At 45.7% G+C, this 21,846-nt stretch overlaps 1 protein-coding gene across 6 annotated transcripts in view; it reads right to left on the reverse strand.

The window, feature by feature from the left end:
* kcnh7 (potassium channel, voltage gated eag related subfamily H, member 7) overlaps positions 1-21,846 on the reverse strand; it is a 54,303-nt gene that overhangs the window by 11,546 nt on the left and 20,911 nt on the right. For 2 of the 6 annotated variants that reach the window (XM_047576601.1, XM_047576607.1), the window contains exons 3-12: positions 21,204-21,359; positions 15,363-15,842; positions 14,658-14,678; positions 13,945-13,968; positions 13,017-13,231; positions 9,509-9,934; positions 3,762-3,993; positions 3,514-3,681; positions 3,202-3,401; positions 213-465 (exon numbers count right to left, since the gene is read on the reverse strand). In XM_047576601.1, the coding sequence (XP_047432557.1) occupies positions 213-465; positions 3,202-3,401; positions 3,514-3,681; positions 3,762-3,993; positions 9,509-9,934; positions 13,017-13,231; positions 13,945-13,968; positions 14,658-14,678; positions 15,363-15,842; positions 21,204-21,359 (2,175 nt within the window). The remainder of the gene's footprint in view (positions 1-212; positions 466-3,201; positions 3,402-3,513; positions 3,682-3,761; positions 3,994-9,508; positions 9,935-13,016; positions 13,232-13,944; positions 13,969-14,657; positions 14,679-15,362; positions 15,843-21,203; positions 21,360-21,846) is intronic. The other 4 variants (XM_047576602.1, XM_047576603.1, XM_047576605.1 and 1 more) reach the window with 4 other exon arrangements.

A 21,846-nucleotide genomic window follows, 5' to 3' on the forward strand; every position in this document is an offset into this window, starting at 1 on the left:
TCACCAGCTTTTCGCTTATTGGCTTTATGGCATCGGCCATTAAAAGAAAACAAATGGATGAAGGCGTCAGCGGGACACGCTGGGGTGAGAGGAAAGGCTCCAATTTACCGCAATTACACCTCCTGAGAATCCAGCCGTCAAGCAGCACATCGCCGCGCCACGCTGGCCACCAAACTACCTGTCTGCTTCATGGATGTGAACTTCACACTCACCCAGGATGGCCACGACAATGTCGTCCTTGAGGATTTCGATGGAGCCGCGGGAGATGAAGTAGAGCGCCGTGAGCACGTCCCCGCTGTGGACCAGCGTGTCTCCGGGGGGCGCGTGGGTGGTCTTGAACCTCATGGCCAGGGCTCTGAGGCAGCCCTTGGTGGCGCCGCGAAACACCTTGCAGTCGTGGAGGAGGGTCTTGTTGAGGTGGAGGCAGATGTCCGCCTGCAGGCACTCTGGGAAACCCTTCAAGACCTGAGGAGTGTGAAACACGGGTCAGAGCACACATTAGCTGTGAATTTGTGAAGCTCTTTTATGATCAGTTCAGTTTGATTTGGACTGGGGCGTGAGTAGTTACTGGTCGAATCGACTGGCTTCAGAGAATTTAGTACAATTGCCACTTGTGTTCTTTCCTTCATCTCAAAACCTGCGGCCTGCAACTTTATTTCACACAGAGCTATGGTTGGTTTATTTATTCATTTTTTTGGTGAGCAGCTACAGATGAGACACGAGACAGAACATTTAGAGGAGCCGCAGATAAATGATGGCACGGACGCGGGACACAATCTTAGACGCCGTCTACGCTTGTGACGGTCTGATGGAATTTTTACATTTGGAAGAGTTCCTTTATCCTCCGACATGATGAAACTACTCTATGAGCAAGGAGCAATATCCGGAGAGAGTCTGTTGAAACATCCCTCAATACTCTGACACATAATCTGTAGTAGTAGTCGAAGAAGAAAAAAAGATTAAAAAAAAAATGAATATTACAAATTTTGAAAACCTTGCTCCATCGAGCACTCCTACCCATTTGAGTCAGTTAGCCTGGGAGAAGATATGAGAGAATATAAATTGTCATTTTACACTTTCTGATGCATTTACAAGAGACTTAAAGACAAAAATACAAAAACCACTGACAACACAACTAATGGGACAACTTGAACTGACTGTTCAAACTGTGGAAGGAGCCTTTAAAGACACACAAGAACAACACACATTTCTTAACTCTATCATTGACACATTAAATACAACGTGCTAATGACACAAGCACAACAAGAAATGTTGCCTGAACTGTTTTTTTTTCTGGCTCTGAGTTTGTTTTTTGTTTTTTGTAAGAACAACAACAACAAAAAAACAACCTGATCAATAGATTTGGAAAGGAAAGACTGAACAACATTTGGCAAGCGCAGGTGCCACCGCATGAACGGGCGGCCAAGCCTCTCCACTAGTGGGAGGGGAACCTGGCGGCGCCCGGCGAGGCTGTACCCACTCTCTCGCAGGCGTGATTCACTCGGTCTCTGGTACCAGATGAATATGGTGGGGTTGTATTTGAATACACAGATTTCATGCAAAAAAAAAAAAAAAAGGGGGGGACCTCAAGGCAGGCCGCATGCAAGTCTACCAGCGGTTACTGGGGCCTGCGAGAAGCACTCAGTGTCATGTGTGTCTTCTTCAGTAACAGCATGCGTCAGTAGATACTGTAAAGCCATCTATGATGTGGCAGCTGTTTACAGTATAGTATAGACCCCTTCACAGTTTGTAAATGTTTTTTTTTTAGGGGCGGGGCTTAGCTGGAGGCGAAACATCTCAAACACTACAACCTGTAAACAGCAGTTAGCGTATGTTAATGGACTGTTTTGGCAAGAATAGATGAGGAAACCATGTATTTTAGAGAATACACTAATACACTCACTCCCTGAGAGTGTGAGGGTTATTTTAAAAACACTCACTCACCGGATGGACGATTTTACCAAAGGAGGACACAGAGGGGAAAAAGGCTGGTTTGTCTTTATCAAGTGAAGCCTCTCCAAGAAAGATATTAATATTAAATGAAACCACTGAGGAGGGTAACGAAGCAAAGCAACTTCAGCTTGGACACTCCTGAAGCATACAACTAATGTTGCATTACCTAGCGATTAGTATTAGCATGTAACATGTAACAAGAATGCCCCCAAATAATGATTAACTTAACATAATTTCAGTCACTATTTAGTCTAACTCATAATGTTATCTAGACTGAAAATGATGATGCATCTTATCTGATATGAAGTGTGCACATTGTTAATAACTGTCTCACTCCAATCCTTTCTTTTAATTGCCAAAGCAAATCCAAAGTTGTCTACGAATGTCAGTGGCTGGTATGTGATAAAACCTCAAGTTAGTGTTTTTGATTTTAGCACCAAAAAATACAGCAAGACGACATTTTCATGGTTGAAAGTGACAGTGTTTCGCCTCCAGCTTCCCTCTGTTTTGCCTCCAGCTAACGTTGTGACGTCACAGCGACGTGGGCCATGAAGGGGTCTATAGTGACGGAATATGTCCTTTAATCACATGCATGTTTGAGACAAGAACGAAGATATTAAAAACCCAAAGTTAACACAATGTATATTTATTTTCTGTGCATCAAAACTAGAAAAAAAAACAAAAAACTAACAACTCAAACCACTACTCAGACAGCTACATGAAGCTCTATCACTGAGGAACATTCATATACAGTATATATACATAAATATGTATATATATATAACAGTTGTGTTAGCACATGTACCTCCTGCTCTTACCAGAGTGGTGCGGTCATTCCATTTGACATGAGGCAGACATGGAAAAGACAAACTCATATAAGTACCATGAGCAGTTTCATGATGAATAAAAAAGCCAGAGTTGCTGCATGCACACACAGGAACTTTGGCTTTCACTTCACTCGTGGCTATGGCTGAATATTGCACAGTATAATCGAAATGAAAACATTATACTATGCCGGTGATATAGCGAGATTGCTTCACGTTGATGCGGTAAGAGCATTTTTTGTGTTTCAGGACAGGATAATAGGAACTCAGCAGAAATGGTGTGCTAAACATCGAACGCACACAAATGAAACTGGAAAGGAGAGAAGGAGCAACAGGAGAAAGCATTTCGTTTCATTTGTGGGGAGGGGAGGGGGTGGGTGGAAAAAACACGAGCTTAGAAAGCTGCGCGTGATCCCTCTCGTACCATGTTCATGTCGATGCCGTTGGTGTACGTCCAGGCGTGTTGGAAGTACTCCTCCAGCCTCTGCCTCAGCGGGTTCGGGATCTGGTGGAAGCGGATAAACTCTTTGACCCGCAGCATCTGGAGGTGATACCTGGCCGTACCTGAATACAACCTCTGGATGATGGCGGACACGTTCCCGAAGATGCTGGCGTACATTAGAGCTGGGGGAGGAGCAATAAAGACGACAATTGTTGAGTACGGACTCTTTTTAAAGGAAACACCTACCTGGTGCGGTTTAACTTCAAGCTTGTTGCGGATTCGGCTGCCACTCACATCCAATGAGCATGACACAGATGGAAAAGATCTTCTCGGAGTTGGTGTTGGGGGACACATTCCCGAAGCCCACGCTGGTCAGACTGCTGAAGGTGAAGTACAGCGCTGTGACATACTTGTCTTTGATGGAGGGGCCTGAAGTGGGGTCGCTGTAGTTGTACTTCTTCCCTGTGATACACAAAATATACAGGAATTACTATTTAATCTCTACGCGCGGCATCAAAAGTAGCTCTAAAATCAGCCCGTACCTATGGACACGCCCAGGTTGTCCAGCCACCCGATCTTGTGCTCCAGGTAGGGCTTCTCCACGTTGCCGATTGCGTACCAGATGCAGGCCAGCCAGTGGGCGATGAGGGCGAATATGCACATGAGCAGCATGAGGACGGCGGCGCCGTACTCCGAGTAGCGGTCCAGCTTGCGGGCGACTCGCACCAGCCGCAGGAGACGGGCCGTCTTTAGCAGCCCGATAAGAGTGGTGGTCTGGGAAACGACAGAGAATCAGTTAGTCAGTTTAAACTATCTGGGTCCTACAACTTTGGTCAAACGTGACAAATTCAATATAAAATGTCCAGAATGTGAGTTTAAATAAATAATTATATTTGATAACTTAAATATGATCATAAATCTGTCCATTTGACTTCATAGTTTAAGGTAGAGCGAGTCCCTTCAGTGCATCCTTATCCAATCCCTTTCCCCCATTAATATTAATTTAATTCAAGCAATTAAGTAATATTTTTCAGGGCTTGAAATTGCAACCATTTTAGCCTTTGCACTGATCAGATATTTAGTTACTGTTGGAACTTGTGTTTGACTGAAATAATAACAATAAATAAATTCTTAGCTGTGAAATTTGTGCTAACGAGCTACGTTCGCTCACATCCTGTGCACCTCGTGGGGGGCTAAGCCTCCCCTGTCCTTAAAAACCTAGTGATGCCCCTGTAACAAGTCCTTCTACTCTTTGTCTTGCTAATTTTCTGCTTACTGGAGATCAGGGTTTTACAACTTCGTCCAGAGCTGGTCCAAGGTGCTACATTCCTTTTCATCTTTTTTTTTTGTGTGTGTGTGATTTGGGATATTTCAGTTGCAATAAAACCTTTGCAAACTGCGATTTGACTCAGTTGGACACAGAAGAATTAATATCCTCATAGTAAAAAATCATGCATTTAAAGATTTACCTTAATAAATCATAAGTACAGGAGGAAAAAGTGTGGAAATTCAAAGTAAAATTACTTATTCTCCAGCCTGGAAGCCCCTTACCCACCACAAACATTTAATAGGCTGAGGGCTGATTATTCTCCTTCATGCTGTGATGGACAGAAGAAGCAATCCGAACTGCTTGTACTGGTGAATTAGTGCACACGCAACATTTTATTGTTGTAGCTGCAGGTGGTGGAGCGGTTCTTAATTACACTTTGAGCTCCCAAAGCCTCTATAAAGGTTCACAAGATAAATCTGCTGAAAAGACTAAAGAGAGAAGAAGGTCTGATACTCAAAGATATCACGAGGTTGGACTCGAGAGGCATGAGGGGATATCATTTATTGTAAAGATCCACAGACACCCAATCTTCCCAACAAGCGAAGCGATGTGGTTGGGGTGAAGCTCACGTTTAAAGATTTAAAACTACACGTAGCTCGAGCTCTTCACACTTTACTAAACCCACTGTGGGTTGTTCCTGGATGATTTTCTGCCGTGTAAACAGAGATTTCAAGGTCTCGCCGTCCCTCAGTGTCGTCCCAGCTTCACAGACTATGGACGCGGTAGCCCGCGGCTCCACGAATCATGAAAGTCAGTATGGATCTGGCTTTGGGTCAAACAGACTGGTGTATGAAAGAGATAGAGGGAGGGAGAGAACGGAGGGATGGTGAGTCATCTGCTGGCTGGTGATGGAGCACAAAAGCCGCATATGACGCTGGCGAAATTAGCTTTGCAAAACATAAATATCAAGAGCCTTAAAGTCAGGCCGTGGGAGGAAAATTACAATTCATGGAGCCCTGTTTAAAGCATATGCACGCACACAAAAAGAGACACAAACAGCCCGGCGTCCATGCATCACGAGCGCACGCTGCCTTCTGCTCTGGTTAATCCTCCCGTCTCAGTGTCCTGACCTGGCTAAATGAGCACACGCGTGATGCGGAGGGAACCGGAGAGAGCGGAGCAGCACGCAGCCACGACACCAGTCTCAATCTGTTACTGTCACAAAATCTGTAAACACAATAAGAGGGAACGCTAATAGGTCTTACCACTCCCTCTCACGCCTGACAATTACCCTAATATCCTCAGGGAAATCATTACCTGCAGCTTCCTGCAGTAATTGCGCTTCCTCACATCCCATGCTTGCGTATTTACCTCTCTTCTCGCAGGTGAGCCTAAATGTGACATGGGTTATTAAAAATAGTGAAAGCACAAAGGGGTGGAGGCATTTTTTTTATTTAAGTTTTTCCTCTCTCTATATGAAGGACAGTGATTTAGGGTGGCGACTGTGTCATCTGCCATAGTGAGGAGAAGTGCTTTAGCGGCTTCTGATGGGTCCATTAAAGAGCCTCGTCCTCCCAATCTCCCCCCTAAATCACCGCCATCATTCACCGCGGCGCATCCGGCCTGAGCGCCCCCGTCACTGACAACACGGGGGGAGCGGTGGATGAGGAGCATAGAAAGAGATGAGCCCTGAGCGCGGACCACAGCTCGCTGCACAGATGACACAGCACAAGTAGAGTACGGTAAAGCGTGGTTTTTCCACGAGGAGCCTACACTGCGAGCTTCCTGAGTGGCTTCTCTTTGCAATCATGCTACTATAATCACAGTGTGCAGTTAAGTTGTGATGATACCTTCTGGTACTGTGTAACACGATCAGAATCTCGTTTTTAATTAAAGTACAGCAGCAGTTGTAGAAACGTACGCGGAGGTGCTGCAGGGCAGTCGCAAAATCTTTGGTTGATTAGATATTTTTTGCGTCTAGGTTCTAGGTCTGTCCTTTATTTTGTGTCTTGTTGTGTTTCCTGTTTTATTTTGTTAAGTTCTGGATTTCCTGTCTTGTGCCTCCTTGCCTCTTGATTGTTTATTTGTCTCACCTGTGTTGATTGTCCTCATGTGTCTCACCTGTGTCTTGTCATGTGTATATATAGCCCTGCCTTTCCCTTTGTTCCTGTTAGCTTAATGTCTTCATGTCATGTTCCATGTTATGCTGATGATTTCTTTTGATTTTTGTGTTTTCCTTCCATGCTTGCAGTGCCTTTTGTTTGTTATTGAATACTTTTTGTCTGAACTTTGTGCCTCATCTATAGTCCTGCATCTGGGTCCTCACCTACAACCTCCTCCCTACCTGACATTTTGTTTCCAAATTTAAATATTTTTAAATGCACATTAGCATGAATCCAATATGTTTCAGTAAAGGGATAAATGGAGGCAGGAGACATTATCTTCCCGTCGACACTGAACGCACCGCTTCACACAGAGCGCACTACCGCTGCTGAGCCAATCACGAGGCCGCATATCGCACGCTGACTCTGTCAGGTTCTGAGAGCTTATCCAGCCCCGGAGGCACGCTGCAATATTAGCAGAGGAGAAGCTAACCGCGCAGCTAGCTCCCACCAGATGAAATAAATAAATTTAAAAAATGAACCTGGTTATTTGAATAGCTTAATATTGAATGATAATTCTGTTTAATGTAGAGGACACATAGTAGGTAGGGGTTCCCTACTTCATCTCTCCACAGCTAGACTGTTGTCTGAGCAAATAGTTGCGCAAGGCTGCGAAAACACCCATCTCTGTCTGTTCTGACTGTGTGCACCGCACACGTGGGGCATAAAGTGAGACTGAGGGGGCCGCCCGCTCAGATGGACCTGCCTCCGCTCTCTCCTTTGTTTTTTCGGTACAGCCGTAGCTGCGGGTTCTGCAGCATTAATAGATTTGGAGTGCGTTTCTGTACAGTCTGCCTCCACCCAAGGCAAAACAATGCACATTTTATACTCTGACTAAACGAATTAATTAAAGCGGCCTGGTTTAATTAGCATGGAATAGCTGTTTTTTTAGTTTGTGTAGTTCACCTTATGCTCAAAAGGTTAATTTCTACATTTGTGGGGGTAAAATCTGTCCCTTGAATATTTAATAAGATTCATATTAAAGTTAAATCACTCATGCCCCGTGACACTTGGGGCAATTGGATGTTGGCTTAGTTCTGAATTTTCTGAAACCTGCGCAGCATTAAAGGATGGCAGCATTTGAATTTTGGTTTTGACTTTCCTCCGCAATTTGCAATTAGCTTAAATGTGACCAGTGAGCACACGTGGATTTGGACATCACATGCAAATGTTCTGATCTTACCACAACAACAAGGGCTTTGATGTCTGCAAATGACGGACGACTCCTAAATTCAGCACCACACAAAGTCCCGCACGGAGCGAGACTTGTAATAAAATCAGCTAAATAGAATAATAATAATAAAACAAAAAAAAGAACATATTGTCAGATGCGGTTTCCAGGCAACAAAGGCGCACGAGAGTATGTGTAAAAATAGCTCCCCGTCTCAGAACACGGAGCCAAAATAGCACACCTCAAGACAAGAGCCGAAAGCATTTGTGGAGGTGTTATTTTCAGTTTCTGCCGGTGATTGAGCGAGCTAAAAATACGCCGCCTCGTCACGCCGCTCTCCCCGGCACAGTGTGCTTTGGACACAAGTTGTAACAGGAACACGCGCTCCGCCGCTGAATAATCACGCGGTATGACGAGGCTATACATTGTGCCGCAGCTGTCCACTCTTTTTCCTCCACCCGCCACTCACTGCTCGCCTCCAGCCACGGACGCCCTCGCAAGAACTCACACTTAATGGTAAACAGTGACTCTGCAAACGAACAGCGAACGTGTTTTGCATGTGTTGGGGGTATTAATCAAATGAAATAATTCATCCGCTGATTCCTGATTTGGCCTTAACTCTCCTTCAACCACAAAAGAGTTTAAACGAGCAAAACTAGCTTGTTTGAACACAGCTGTGTCACAGAATCAGCCAAGTGCACGTCGAAGAGAACATCACGTAACACAACTTAAAGCTCCATTAAACTGTATTTGCTAACGCAACTCCATATGCAAACAGGATTTCTTTTGGTAAGCACTTCTCTTAGAAAATGCAAAAAGCTAGTAGTGGCAACAACATGACGGCTGGAAAACATGCCATTTTCTTTCTTTTGCACTTATTCCTGCAGAGCCACAAGCCTACAAATAATTTGTTGGTGTTTTTTTTATTCCAAAAATAGACAAATTCAATATAAAATGGCTATTTCAAGACACTCTGGGGTCCCTATGAAAGAGGCACTTATCACATATTTTTTTGTGATTTGGGATATTCACAATATAACCTTTGCAAACTACGATTTGACTCATTTAGACACAAAAGAATTAATATTCTTACAGTAAAAATGAATGCATTTAAAGATTTACCTAAATAAATAACAAGTACAGAAGTTAAATGTGCTACGTTCGCTCACAACCTGTGCATCTCCTGGGGGCTAAGCCTAATCTAGTGACGCCCCTGTTTAAAACTAAACTAAAATATAACGGAACTTCCAGCATCTCCCATTAACGATCTCAAGATTTGTATCTGATTCCGTCTCTTTGTGGAACAGCCTGTGCTAAACACAAAGTATTTGTGTATTCTCATGGTGAGGCTCATGTCCTTTGTTGCTCACTTGTTATTGCGCTCTCTGCGAGCGTTAGATAACTTTCTGAACCGTCTCCCCCAGATGAGCAACGTTTTCCTCGCAGCCAGAGCGGTTGGGGAGGCTGAAAACCTTTTTTAACCGAGCCGGACTGGATAGCCCGGGGTCCTTCCATGTCTGGCTCTTATGAAAAGAGAGCGGAGGGGAGCAGATGTGACGGACGGGCGTCGGATCGGTTTCTAAGCATTTCGAGCAAAACGGCTCAGGAATATGTTCGCCAGGGCTGCGATTCTCAAAGTGCTACCTTCATGTCTTTTTTGCTTGTGTGACGACAATTCCCACTCACCTCATCCGATCCTGAGCCAAAGATGAGCAGGTCAAACGGGATAGCGGCCACCATGTCTATGAGGAACCAGCCTTTGAAGTAGTGGATGGCTATCTTGGCCGGGTGGCTCACCACCTCCTCGTTGATGTTGACGTAAGTGGTCCTGAAGTTTATGAGGATGTCCACGATGAACATGATGTCCACGATGAGGTCCACCACGTTGAGCGGCGAGCAGGAGTAGCCGCACTCCCGCCTCCTCTGCTCCTCGATGTCATTGAGGAGGAAGGCGGCGGAGTAGGGCGTGAAAATGGCCGTGTAGATCACCAGCAGCAGGATCAGCCAGTCCCACACTGCTTTGAAGGGGCTGTAGTGAAGGATGGTCCACTTATCTATCCGAGGCGTCTGGAGCTTGTACTCGGGCAGGACGTCTGCGCCCAGAGAAAGCACCTGGGGATGGAGGGGAGAGAGTTTTATCGACTTACTGAGAAGACATTTGAACAAAGTGGGGGATTTATCTCGCTGGTATTTATATATTGGATATAAAGTGTAGCTCAGTGCTGTTTTGCTTCAAATGGACACAATTGGCTGTAGCAGGTGTATGACTTAGTAGTTTTATCAGAGCTGGAACAATCTAGAGTTGTTTTCATCATGGGAAGTGTAGCATCAGCAGTCTGTGGAGTATAAGACATCTCATCATCTGCTACTTCAGTTTCCCACGTTGCATGGCTTTACATTGTCGTGCATGCTTATTAAGTTCAATATTTGCCGAAAAAAAAAAGGTCTTGCATGAGCAGGTTCCCTCAGGGAGGATTTAATAGAAATAACCCGTTGACCACGTGACACAATTCACACAACCATTTCAGGGACAGAGCGTCTCATTACACAAACGCGAGAAAATCTTTCATCGTGTTGTGCATAAGAGAAAATGAACACGTAAAGGAGTGAAATAAAAAAAAATAAATGCACGGCACTTAGACAATGACAAGAAACCACATTACAGTATCGCATTGAGGATGAGGGTATAATCACTTCCGTCGAGCCTGGATGTCACTATAACTGTCTTTGTTGTTACATCTACTCTCCATATATCCTAATACGTTATTGTCATGCACCATTTCAGATAAAGAGTGTATGACAGCTCGGATATTTCAGATTGTTGAGTGTTTTATCGCTTATTGTAGCATGAGGAGGAATGCAGAGTAAGCAGCAGATGGGTTGCAAGGGTTAGGGTTAGGGTTAGAAAGTGTCTGCATATCTCTGCCCTGGTCAACCAAAGACTAAGTTCAGTCTAATTACAGAACAAATATAATGCTACGTTGCACCTTCCTTCATCACAAGTGGGAGATTACAGGTCAGAGTTTGTGGTCCAGGGATTCCCAGCTGAGAAAAGGTCATCACCTGCTACACACAATGAGGTCAACTTGATCAATGAACTGAAGAACGACGTTGTTAGATGAGGCACAGATCTGCATTCAGGGCAAAACCGGGACCACGGGGTCATGAGTTGCAGTGTTTTTATACGTCCACGCAAGCTTAAAAGAACTAATTTACTGTTAGCGGCAGCCAGCATGTGATCTGCAAGTCTGCTTTCTCTTTACTTGACCCTCCATCTGCCAGGGCTGGCTGTGAGGAAGCCAAGCACAGACAGAGTGAGACTGTTCTGTACTTGATTGTGGCTCGGGCTGGTTTCAAGACATCTGTTGCTTCTTTATGGGTGGACTGTATGTATATACTGTCACATATACTGTCTGATATGGAACGAAAAAAAAACAATGGATGCACACGGATAAACACTAAAAACTAGGACTGTTTTCTGGTGGACTCATGAAAATAGTCGGTGCGACGTTAACAACCCGGTAACTCATGATACAAGTGGCTCTCAGGATGCATGGATACGCTAGTCAGCTGGTTGGGAGCAGGGTTGTTGCAAGCAGACGAGCAAACTTGGCAATTGCCCAGGGCCCTGAGCTGGAAGGGGGGGGCCCCCTCAGACAGCTGATATTGATCCATATCAATGACAATGATGGAACCCCTACAGACGCTGCAATGACAACACGTTGGGAATTGATTGTGGCTTCTGAGATCCCGTCTCAATTATTTAACCCGCCTACTGTAGCTACATGCGCTTGGTGCAAATGAACCCTCTCTTGTGGGAGAATGGAAAGCTTCCTCCGTGTTCAAACAATATGCAAATCAGCGCCAGCTTTCTCCTCTTACCCGGTTGTCTTAGGTGTGCCGTGATTATTTATAAGGCTGGAGTGTCATTTAATGTTGGGCTTTCTCGCTTAAATACATGCATCGTGGTTTAGATTCTATATTCAGTGCACCTAAAGTGTTCAAAGTGTAACAGACAGCGGGTGAGCTGCGAGTCGGAGGTCTTTTGGTCGACCGGATCCCTGGGCGAACCCTCCATCTGCCCGGGCTTGCTGAGAGGCCGCCAGGGCCAGCGGAGAGGGTGTCTGTTCGGTTTCCTTGATCTCGGCTTGGCTGGTCTCAAGACATCTGCTCTTGCTTTGTCTTCCTCACAGTCAGGTGTCTGGAAAACTGTTTGCAGACTTAAGCTCTGTATGATATGAGACACTCCCTCTGCGGATTATTACGTGCTTATTCTTCTTATGATACCTTTAAAGACCGAACAATCCCTGTTTTTGACGCCACATTTAACTGTAACACAAGTAAGGAGGAGACAACGCCGTGACTAGACGGGGAGCAGTGTATTAAAAAAAAACAGTTGTGACGGGAAAGGAGGACGGTACGATGGGGGTGACATAAAATTAGATGCTCTGTAGCTCAAAGCTGCCTCTCTTGTCACTTTCTAACTGCTCCGAGAGGTCGGAGTGATGCGCTGCAGTCTGCCGCCTCGCATATTTTAGGGCCTCGAGCCGAAAGTTGCCTCCAAGTGCAAACGGGGGTCAATTTCCTTCTATCTGTTACATAGTTAATAGGCAAAAAGCACAACTGAGACCTAATCAGTGGCTGGGGGCACCCTTTGGTACACATTACCATATAGTATTTGTCTAGTCGGTGCCGCCTCTCAGTCATGGCAGGGAAGGTGAGAATGACCTCTAACCCTGTCTGTAACTCGAGAAACGCGGCCTGAGCCGCGCTCTGACAGCTGTAAGAGTATCCCGACGTATCGGGCCCCTTCGAGTCGCCGTTAATCACGCTGAGGTGGACGCAATCTGCAGACTCTGACGGCTCAATCTGTGCAACTTTGATTATAATGAATGCTGTCGCTTTCCATCACATTCTGGCTGGTGGAGTTAATTACCGATATGTGCAAAAAGCATGGCCGCTAAGACGTGTGTAGTGTGTTTTAGTTCAATTATGGGCTTCTGGTTTATTATCATGGGTGACTGAGACACTTTCCATTCAGGTTTACATGCTAGTTTAGTAGAATTACATGCAAAAAGGTTATTTACATGAGTAATCTACTGATTTCAGCTTTCTAGCTGATATTTGCATATGTGTGAATTGTTAAATGTTATGCACCAAACTGATTTTTCACATCCAGAATCTGTGGGCTTACCTGCGTGACCTTATCTGTGACGTTGTGCGTGCGGTCTTTAACCTTCGGGGCGATGATGGTCTTCTCGGAGGAGGGAGGGGAGGGGCACTTCTTGTCGTTGTTGGCCTCGGAGAAGTTGAGCGTGATGAGCGGGATCTTGTTGATGGTGCTGTACTTGTTGAGGTTGGAGTCGGAGGTGGAGCCGAGGAGGCTGGACTTGATGTGGCTGAACGGCCCTAGAAGGAGGACGTCATTGTTAGAAAAAAAGAAACGTTATCTCTGATAGTACAGACGTCGAGATTATTGGACACCAGAGAACAGTCTGGTGTTCATTTTGTGATTGGTTGTTGTGACATGGGGTCGTGAGCATGAGGTGGCCCTTGCTTTTTTTTTTTTTGGAGTGAGTTCAACCACAACACAACACCGAGTGTACAACAGATACTGAAATAAAAAACGCGACACCCTCAGATTGACCTGTCTAGGATGAACAGGCCTTAAAGGTTTCTCATTAAAAGATAATGAAGAACAGTGTTGGTGAAAGAAAAGAATGGCTAAAGAATGCACCTACACACAGTTAGTCAAACCACCTTCACAGAATTACCCCCTTGCCACACTACCCGATGATCTCTACAGCGTGATGAAAACTGACTTCCCCGGCTTCTTGCATTCGACACCGCAACAATATGTGACAGCACTACACACACCGACACGTGGCCATATGAGAGTGATAAAAAGTGGAAAAGAGAGATGTGCTGATTCAGCCGGGGCGGAGGAAGTCTTCCCCCTTTCCACAAAGTTACGGTTTACGGTGATTGAGAGCCGAGGACAGAGGAGCAGGCAGCTGAGGATGAGGCGTTGCATGCGCCGTTTTCAATGCATGCCACAGTCAGGGTACATCATATAGCAGTCGTTTTAAAAAAAGAACTTAAATGAAAAAGCTAAGCCATACCCCCAGCCATCCAGGAGCGAGATACTAGCAAACCAGGAGAGAAGAAATAGGAGGTAAAGGGGAAAGTGGAATTATGGAAGGGTGGATTCTAGGATCGTGGGTACAAATTGTACAAAAAGTAATCACAGTACTCAAAGAGGGAATACAATTGCGCTAATATTACATTCATACTTAAAATCAATGCATTCTGTGTAAATGAACCAGACTTCCAGGGAAACAGACACTATGTCTGGTTACTGTAAAACGCATGCAGCATCCGCACTGCTCCACTTCAATGGCATTAAACAAGGGAGGAGGACGGGGGAGTGAGCACAGTGAGGTTACGTTTTCATTCACTAAACTACGGCAATACGAGGATTCAGAGGTTGCATAGGGCAAAACACAGGTTACAGACAGCGGGAGGTATCATCTTCATTGGTTTTTCTTCGTTGAGCAGGCAGGAGGGGCGTTTGTTTCTTCATGCAAGCACGTGCAGAGGTGAGCCTTCCTCTGGGCGACTGGCTCGGGTTAGGCTAGGGTTAGGGTTAGGGTTAAGGTATCAAGCGCCATGACTTGCAAAGGTCATCCTCCAAGGCGTTTGCATTCGCCATAACCCCCCCCCCCCCCCCCCCCCATGTGGAAAACTCATGCAACAAGCAGGCTTTGTGCAGGTTTTATCCAAAAGGCGTGCTAAAATTCATGAGCTCAAGATGCAGCGGGCTGCTCTTGGTTACCTTTGAGGCTGCGACCATTATCTGTGATGGCAGCAACACAGTAGAGGAGAAGAAAGAAGAAGAAGAAGAAGAAGAAGAAAGGAGGGGATTGGGGGGGTGAGAGAAGAATTTCTATTATGATAAATGGCCGCTGGCATTAGGACCCCGCTACTGTCCCCGTGAACAATTCATTACAGTGAAGCAGACGTATTACTGTGTCAGCCACTGGGAGCTGTTTGAATGAGGATTGTAGATAAGAGGATGGGGATGGATGGGTCGGCCTGGAGGAAACAGGGCCAGCCTGGGGCGCTCCCACCCTCCACCAAACGAGGGCCACAAGGCTAATGAGTGATTCAGAGGAAGATCAATAACATGCAGAATAGATTGTGACTCACTATGATGCTGATTAAGAGACGGGCGCACCACATCTTTTCCTATTTTGGAGTTACATTTTGGGGGGTAATTAATAGAGCGAGTGGTGTTCAAGGGTAATCCAAAGTTTTTAATGTTACCTGCCAAATAGAGAGCACTATCAAGGGCCGGGTTAGTTTTAATAAAGACCCTTCAAATGTTTTATCGTGGGATTTGAGTTGTCTCTCTGCATTCTATTCAAACAGCACAAACAAAGCCATCATACATTTTAGATCGGAAACGGCATTAAAAGAAAAGAAACCACAATAGTTTTTGTTATTTACAAAAGGGTTCACGAGAGCAGGGGATTCCTACCTTCGCTGGCGTGTCGGTCTCTGAATGCCATCTTGGAATTTGACCTGGAGCCCTCCATGTCATGTACGGAGGAAGCTCTGCGAATACTACACACAGTCTCTCTGGAGGCGGTTGGAGTGAGGCCCGGGATTGTCGGAGCAGCGACGAGCGTTTCGTCCTGACTCTGGCGTCGGGTCTGGGCCGCGGCCCGGTCGGGGTATATCCGTCCCCAGGGGCCTTTGGGCGACGAGTGGTCCAGGGGCCCGGACACGGGGGTGGAGCAGTGGCTGGGGCCGATGAGGGCGCGGGTGTCGTTGGCGTAGGAGGGGCTGCAGCTTTCGCGGGTGGTGGGGAGCTGGTAGTCGCGCGTGGCCACCGAGCCGTCGCTGTGGCGGGGGGAGTCCACCATGACGGCGTCGGGGTCTTCCTGGGGCAGGGACTGCTTGCTGATGCCCAGGAGAGGTAACGCCGGGAAGCGGAAGCGGAAAAATCTCCCTTTCCCTAACGGAGAAGAAGAAGGAAGAAGAGGAAGCAACATGACCGAGAAAAGAATAGAAAGAGCAATACATTCTCTCACGCTGACTCTATTACTGTCACATTACTCCATACTAATACCCCATTAGGGAAGCGTTTATGACGACCAATGACACAGTGTATGGAGTGCCCGAGGTAGTGGAGAGTTGCTGCGAATTAATTTGAGCCTAATTTGACCAAAAACAGAGCGTACGAGGGTTTTAAATGAGCCAGTGGAACCCCTTCCGACTTACGTTGTGTTCTTCATGCTGTGTTGGTAACAAAAAAAACAAACAAACACTCACATCTTGCACTTGTTTGCCAATAAAAGGCTGCCACTCGGAGCGATCCTAAGAAGACCCCGGCGGTCGGATCAAAACAAATGCCCGTTCTGCCTCGGGCTCTGCCTCAATCTTCAATTTCCTTCAATTATTCACGGGGCGGGGGGGTGGAGGACGTTTGCTGATGTATCATAACGGCAGCGGTGCGTGGAGGAGCGAGTCCCATAAAGGATTATGTGCTGAGTGATTGATAGCTCATGGGTATATGAAGAAGACGAAAAAAAGGATATATTCAGGGTCCTACTGTCATAACACTAGAGCGGCGTGAAGAGAACACTTAGTGTGGGGTCGTGGACAGTGGTGTGGTGGTTAGCAGTGATGTGTGGAGTTTGTCTCTGGGTAACTTCCTCCCACCGACCAAAGACATAGCTCTTTATGACCCTAAATTGTCTGTAGGTGTGAGTGTGAATGGTTGTCCCTGGAGACCGGTGACCTGTCCAGGGCGCACCCCACCTCTCGCCCAATGAAAGCTGGGACAGGCCCACCCCGCGACCCTCTAGAGGACATACTCCCACATGCACGCAGCCAAACAAACAGTTTCATTTCACAATATGATGTAACATGTCATGAGAGAGGCGTTCACGCTCACGGGATTTCACATATGGCCTGCAAACCGAGGCCTCCGTGTTGTGAATCATTTAGCTGCCTGAACATATGCCTTACATACTGGGAAGCCTTCTCAGCCCTCAGGAACAAGTCTCAGCGCTATGAGGCGATGAAACCCGATTCCCTTTCACGAAGCACGCAACATCATAGGGTCCTATATATTGCTTGAGCGCCTAGTTGCGTTTGATGTTGCAATATTTGCTTAAATAAATTAGAAAATCCAGTTAATGATTGATACTTGGCGAGGATGCGTGTTTAGTCTCCTCGCTGCTGCTGCTGCTCCTTCTACTCGGTGCGACACTGACGGAGACTGCATGGAACTAATTTTAGACGCGATGTGTCTGTTTGGGTCTCTGCGCTCTGCGGTGTGTTTAAATTAAAGTCTCCAGTCAGATGCTGCTGATGATGCCGGAAATGATGAATCATTTGCATCTCATTTGGAGATTTCGCAGCAGGATCTGAAGCCACATCTGAGAACGCGGATCGGCCAGATAGCCGAGATAAGACTGTGTCGAAATCTTAAGCAAATGTCTGTTTTGCCTGAGCTCGGTTCTCTAACCCTAACCCTAACCCTAACCCTAATCCCATTGAAACTGCTGAGTGGAAACACCACCTGACTCATCACTCTGAAGAAACCCGCAAACACAATTAATATGCCGAGGACTGCGCACAATGCATCAACAGCTTGATTAATAGGGATACGTCTCTAAAGCGGGAAAATGCAAATAGTCATGCAACATTTGCGACAGCTCGACTAAAGTGCCATCCTTAATTGTTGAAATGGCTCAAAATAATGAATGGCAGCGCGCGTCTCCACCTCTAATTACTGTGCTCAGAGGATACAGCTACTGTATACGCCACAAATCTTTTAATGAGTTCAGAATTCAGTCACGCATTTGAGATGTGTGCACACCGGCTGCCTGCAAAAAACTCACCAGCAGCTTTACACAACCGGCTGCGGACGCGCCGCGGCCCCTTGTTGCTACGATACCAGATAGTAATATTTGCATTGAATATTAATTGGGTCCTCAGATCCCCGCGTCGCGGAGTGAAATGTCTTTCTGTGTTGCTGGCGTGATTCAGACGTCAGGGGAGAGGTGAAAACAGAGAATAAGCCTTTTATCCTGTGGTAAAAACAACTTTGTGTCCTTTTGTTTTTGTCTCTTGCTCCCGTTCCTGGAGTTAAATTAAAAAAGACAAAAACAGCAGCAGCCGAGTTAATGTGCTTACGAGGTGATTTGAATGCAGCATTCTTTTACCTTTGGGAGTTTTATTTTTATTTTTTTTAAATATACCAGGGCTCCTTGTTCTCCTATTACTCACCGGCTCGAGGATAACCGGGATAATTCTGCTGTGTCCCCACTTTACCCACCCTCATTTATTAGAGGGAAAAGTAGAATGTTATTGCGATGAGCCCGTGCTAGTGCAAGTTAGTCATTTGCCAGGAGATTGAGAGAGTACACGCAGGCATGTAGAGAAAGATGAAACGCATCTTTATTTGACATCACTGTATACTAGAGTGTTGTCGTAATTGTTTTATTCCCTGGATCCATAGCAACTGAAGTTAGAAAAACAAAAATAAAGACTAAAAAAACACCTTTGAGTTCATGCAGAGAAGCACAAACACGTTCTGTGATGTTAATTAAAATGAAATTGATCAAATTAATTCAAATCATTTATAGTTAGGCTTATAGTTAGGGTGAAGACATGGCTCTTCTGCCTATACTGGTGTTAACGACTGGTGTTTGAGGATGTGATTCAGGTGTGGATGCTTAACAAACACAGAGTGGTGAGTTCTGGTGTCCTTGCGCCTCGACCGGCCTTGCAGCAAAGTACACATCCACGTCCGACTGATTTGTTTAATTTGGATTTGTTGTATTTGTTAACCGCTGCTGCAACCGTCGGGCTCTTAAACTTTTAGTTTTCAACCTCCGTTCTGCGTCATCATCTCTCCAGGTACAAATATGTTTATTCGTCTTTTAGAGACATTTGCGGTAAAGAGTTTTGGCGCGAATTTAGCAAAGATTCAGGCTGTGCAAAGCTTCAGATCACAGTTTTTTTAATTAGTGTCAGGACACGGCGGCTCGTCACTCACACACTGCAACATGTTACTCTGTGCCATTATCTGCCTTTGGTGGATGGTACATCCTGCTCTGTGTTTGCTCCCTGGATGTTTCATAAGAGCACTTCTACACTTATGAAATGCCTCTATCTTACCTCTCAAATTGTAAAGCATTAAATTAGCCATCATGCATTTAGTTTGCATGTAATTTATAGAGTAATTTATATTAATTTATAGCATGGCTGCAGGCTGGATTAGTGTTGGGCGATACTGGAATTTTAGTATCGATCCGACCAAGTTAATACAGAGATAGCATTAACGATACCAATACCGATACCGACACAGATACCGATACCTTTTACTTGAAATGTCATGAACATTGAATAACTTAAGAAAATGTAAACAAAAGCAACAATCGTTCATTTCAATAATGGCATCAGTTCCAGCTGTGCGATGCAGCTGTGATGCTACGATTTGAGTATCAAACTGTGCATATCCCACCTTTTGCTACAGATGGGGATGGAGAAGCTCCTGGCGCACAAAGACTCGGAAAGAAGCTGCGCTCGCATGAAACAAAAGTATCAACCTCATCACGCTATTATCGATCCGATACTGATACCAGCCGTGTTAGCGATACTATTGATATTTAGATCGATACGCCCAGCCCTAGTATGGATGTCTCATCACCTGATGCATTCCCCAGATACTCCAGACTATCAGTGAGCACACGGACTCTCCGTGGTAAAAGTAGACGCAGGGAGAGATGGTGTCTAGTATCAGGACCTGGCATTTGTAAGCAAATCTGAAGCTGACCACCACATTTGCAGAGAGGCCCACTCAGATATTGAGATAGTGAACAAAGTGAAAGGTGAAACGGGGAATCCTTATCAGGGAACCGACCGATATGTACACGCATGGTTTGCCCGGTGCTTGAGTGTGCATGAAATCACACACGGTGTACACAGACGGACAAATGGGAGACACGTGCTTATATACTCAACGCACGCATCCCGACTCCCCCTCACCCTCACAGCCCCATGAGGCTGTACAGCCTGTTAGGGGCTTCATCCAATTACAGTCATCTAAAGGTGACCTCTGGTCCAGTGTGCGGCTGCTTTCTTTGTCACAGACAGAAAATGAGGAAAGAGAGACACTTTGAAGAGAGAGGAGGTATCAAGATTGCGTTAGAGAGCACCGCTGGGGAATGGCATTATACGCTATTACGCCGACAGCTCTGGGAAGCCGAGTGCTCCACAGCGCTGCTCCAGTAGTTCATCAGGCCATCCTGGCAGGCTATGAGCTATAATTGGGCCAGACCTTTGAGATGATGGCAGGCTAACACATCACTGTCTGCTAAACGCCGGTGTCAACATGCCAAAAAGAGGTGTCTAGCAGGGAATTCCAGCAGCTGCACTCGTGGTCATCGCTGCGAGCAGAAAGGTATGCACAAGCTGCAGTCGCATTTTCAGTGAAGGATCATTCTTCAAAGGGACGGCGCTTACGGCGATGCATCAACACAACGAGGGTAAAGGCACAAAATGAGGATGTGGGGGGGGAGAAAAAGTTGCAAAAGGTCAACTTGCTTTATTATCACTCTTCTTCCATGTTCCCGCCTTAACCTTTAACAACGTCTTTCTTGTGAAGCGAAAGTTCAACCTAGAAGATCTGTTCACGTGTTCTGCCTCTACTCTGCCGTGGTCAATTTGTTCCATCTCTGCTGCTCCATTATCTTCGCTTCACTCCCACATGGTCAAAGTATTCATTCTCTATCTTAAAGTCAGTGCTCTTATCTTTTTTTTCGCCCACATCCTCCGAGCCAATCAATCCCAAACCCTCGTTTCTAAAAAACCATTATCATTCTGTCGTGCGGCCCTTCCTCATCCCGGTTGTCTCAGACATCTCGACCAAAGTCTAAATCGATCTATCTGCTGCACCACTACCACCAGTGCCCAACTAACCCAACCAGGGCTGTCGCAAGTGGACCCTGAACCCTCGAAACCCTGAATCCAACGACGCATAATACAGAAATCTGTGTGGATTGAAGTTGCAGAAGCTCACAGTGATAAACATGTTTTTAATGCCTGAACCTATATCCCAGATCAATTAGGTTGCACACATGGCACAGCAACACAGAAACTATTCCTGAGCATCTTAAGCTTCTTGAAAACTATGAGACAGCAGCGTCAGTATTTGGACTGATGTCCCTAACCCTAACCCTGACCCTTGACCTAAGACTTGACTCTATGATCAGTGTGAGAGCAGTGCAATCAGACTTAAGGGACTGATTAAACATCACATGTCACGTTATCTTGCACCGGCCCCTCGACTGTTTTCACTCACGTTGCTCAGCTTTGGAAGGTGACGTGTGGTTGAGCTTCTCCAGCGAGTCGCTGCTGCCTTCGTCCAGGATGTAGTCGAAGTTAAGGATGAACATCATGACCACCCCCTCCTCGTTCTTCACGGGGATGATGTGGGTGGCGCAAAGGAAGTTGGAACCTGAACAGGCGAGAGACAGCGAAGGCACAGTTAAAAGTCTGGTTTGTAGATCGAGTAGAGTTTGACCGCGGAGCTTTCCGCTAATACCCTTCAAATTCATCTTATTCATCTTATCCCAGATGGAGCTGTGTGTGCAGAAAAATGAGGGTGAAAAGGTTAAGAGGTCCACTGAGAGGAAAGCCTCTGGAGCTGAGAGATTTCATATATATATCCAGACGTGTATTAAAAGTAAAAAATGAATTGCTCTCCATCCTTAAGGCCCAATTATTATTGTTGGCAATGGCTTCTCAGTGGGAGGTAAATTTAAGGCAACCCCACTCGCTGCTAATGCCTCAAGTCTTAATGTTATTAATTTATCAAACAGGAGACAAAAGGGTATAACAGCTCATATTTTTGTAACAACTAAGCTACTATGACCAAGCAATATCTCCTGTCTAGTGACTAAAGCCTCTAATGGCAAATTCAGACCGCAATATGTGACAGTGCT

The sequence above is a fragment of the Mugil cephalus genome, chromosome 23 (genome assembly GCF_022458985.1).
Source record: "Mugil cephalus isolate CIBA_MC_2020 chromosome 23, CIBA_Mcephalus_1.1, whole genome shotgun sequence".
NCBI classification, from domain to species: domain Eukaryota; kingdom Metazoa; phylum Chordata; class Actinopteri; order Mugiliformes; family Mugilidae; genus Mugil; species Mugil cephalus.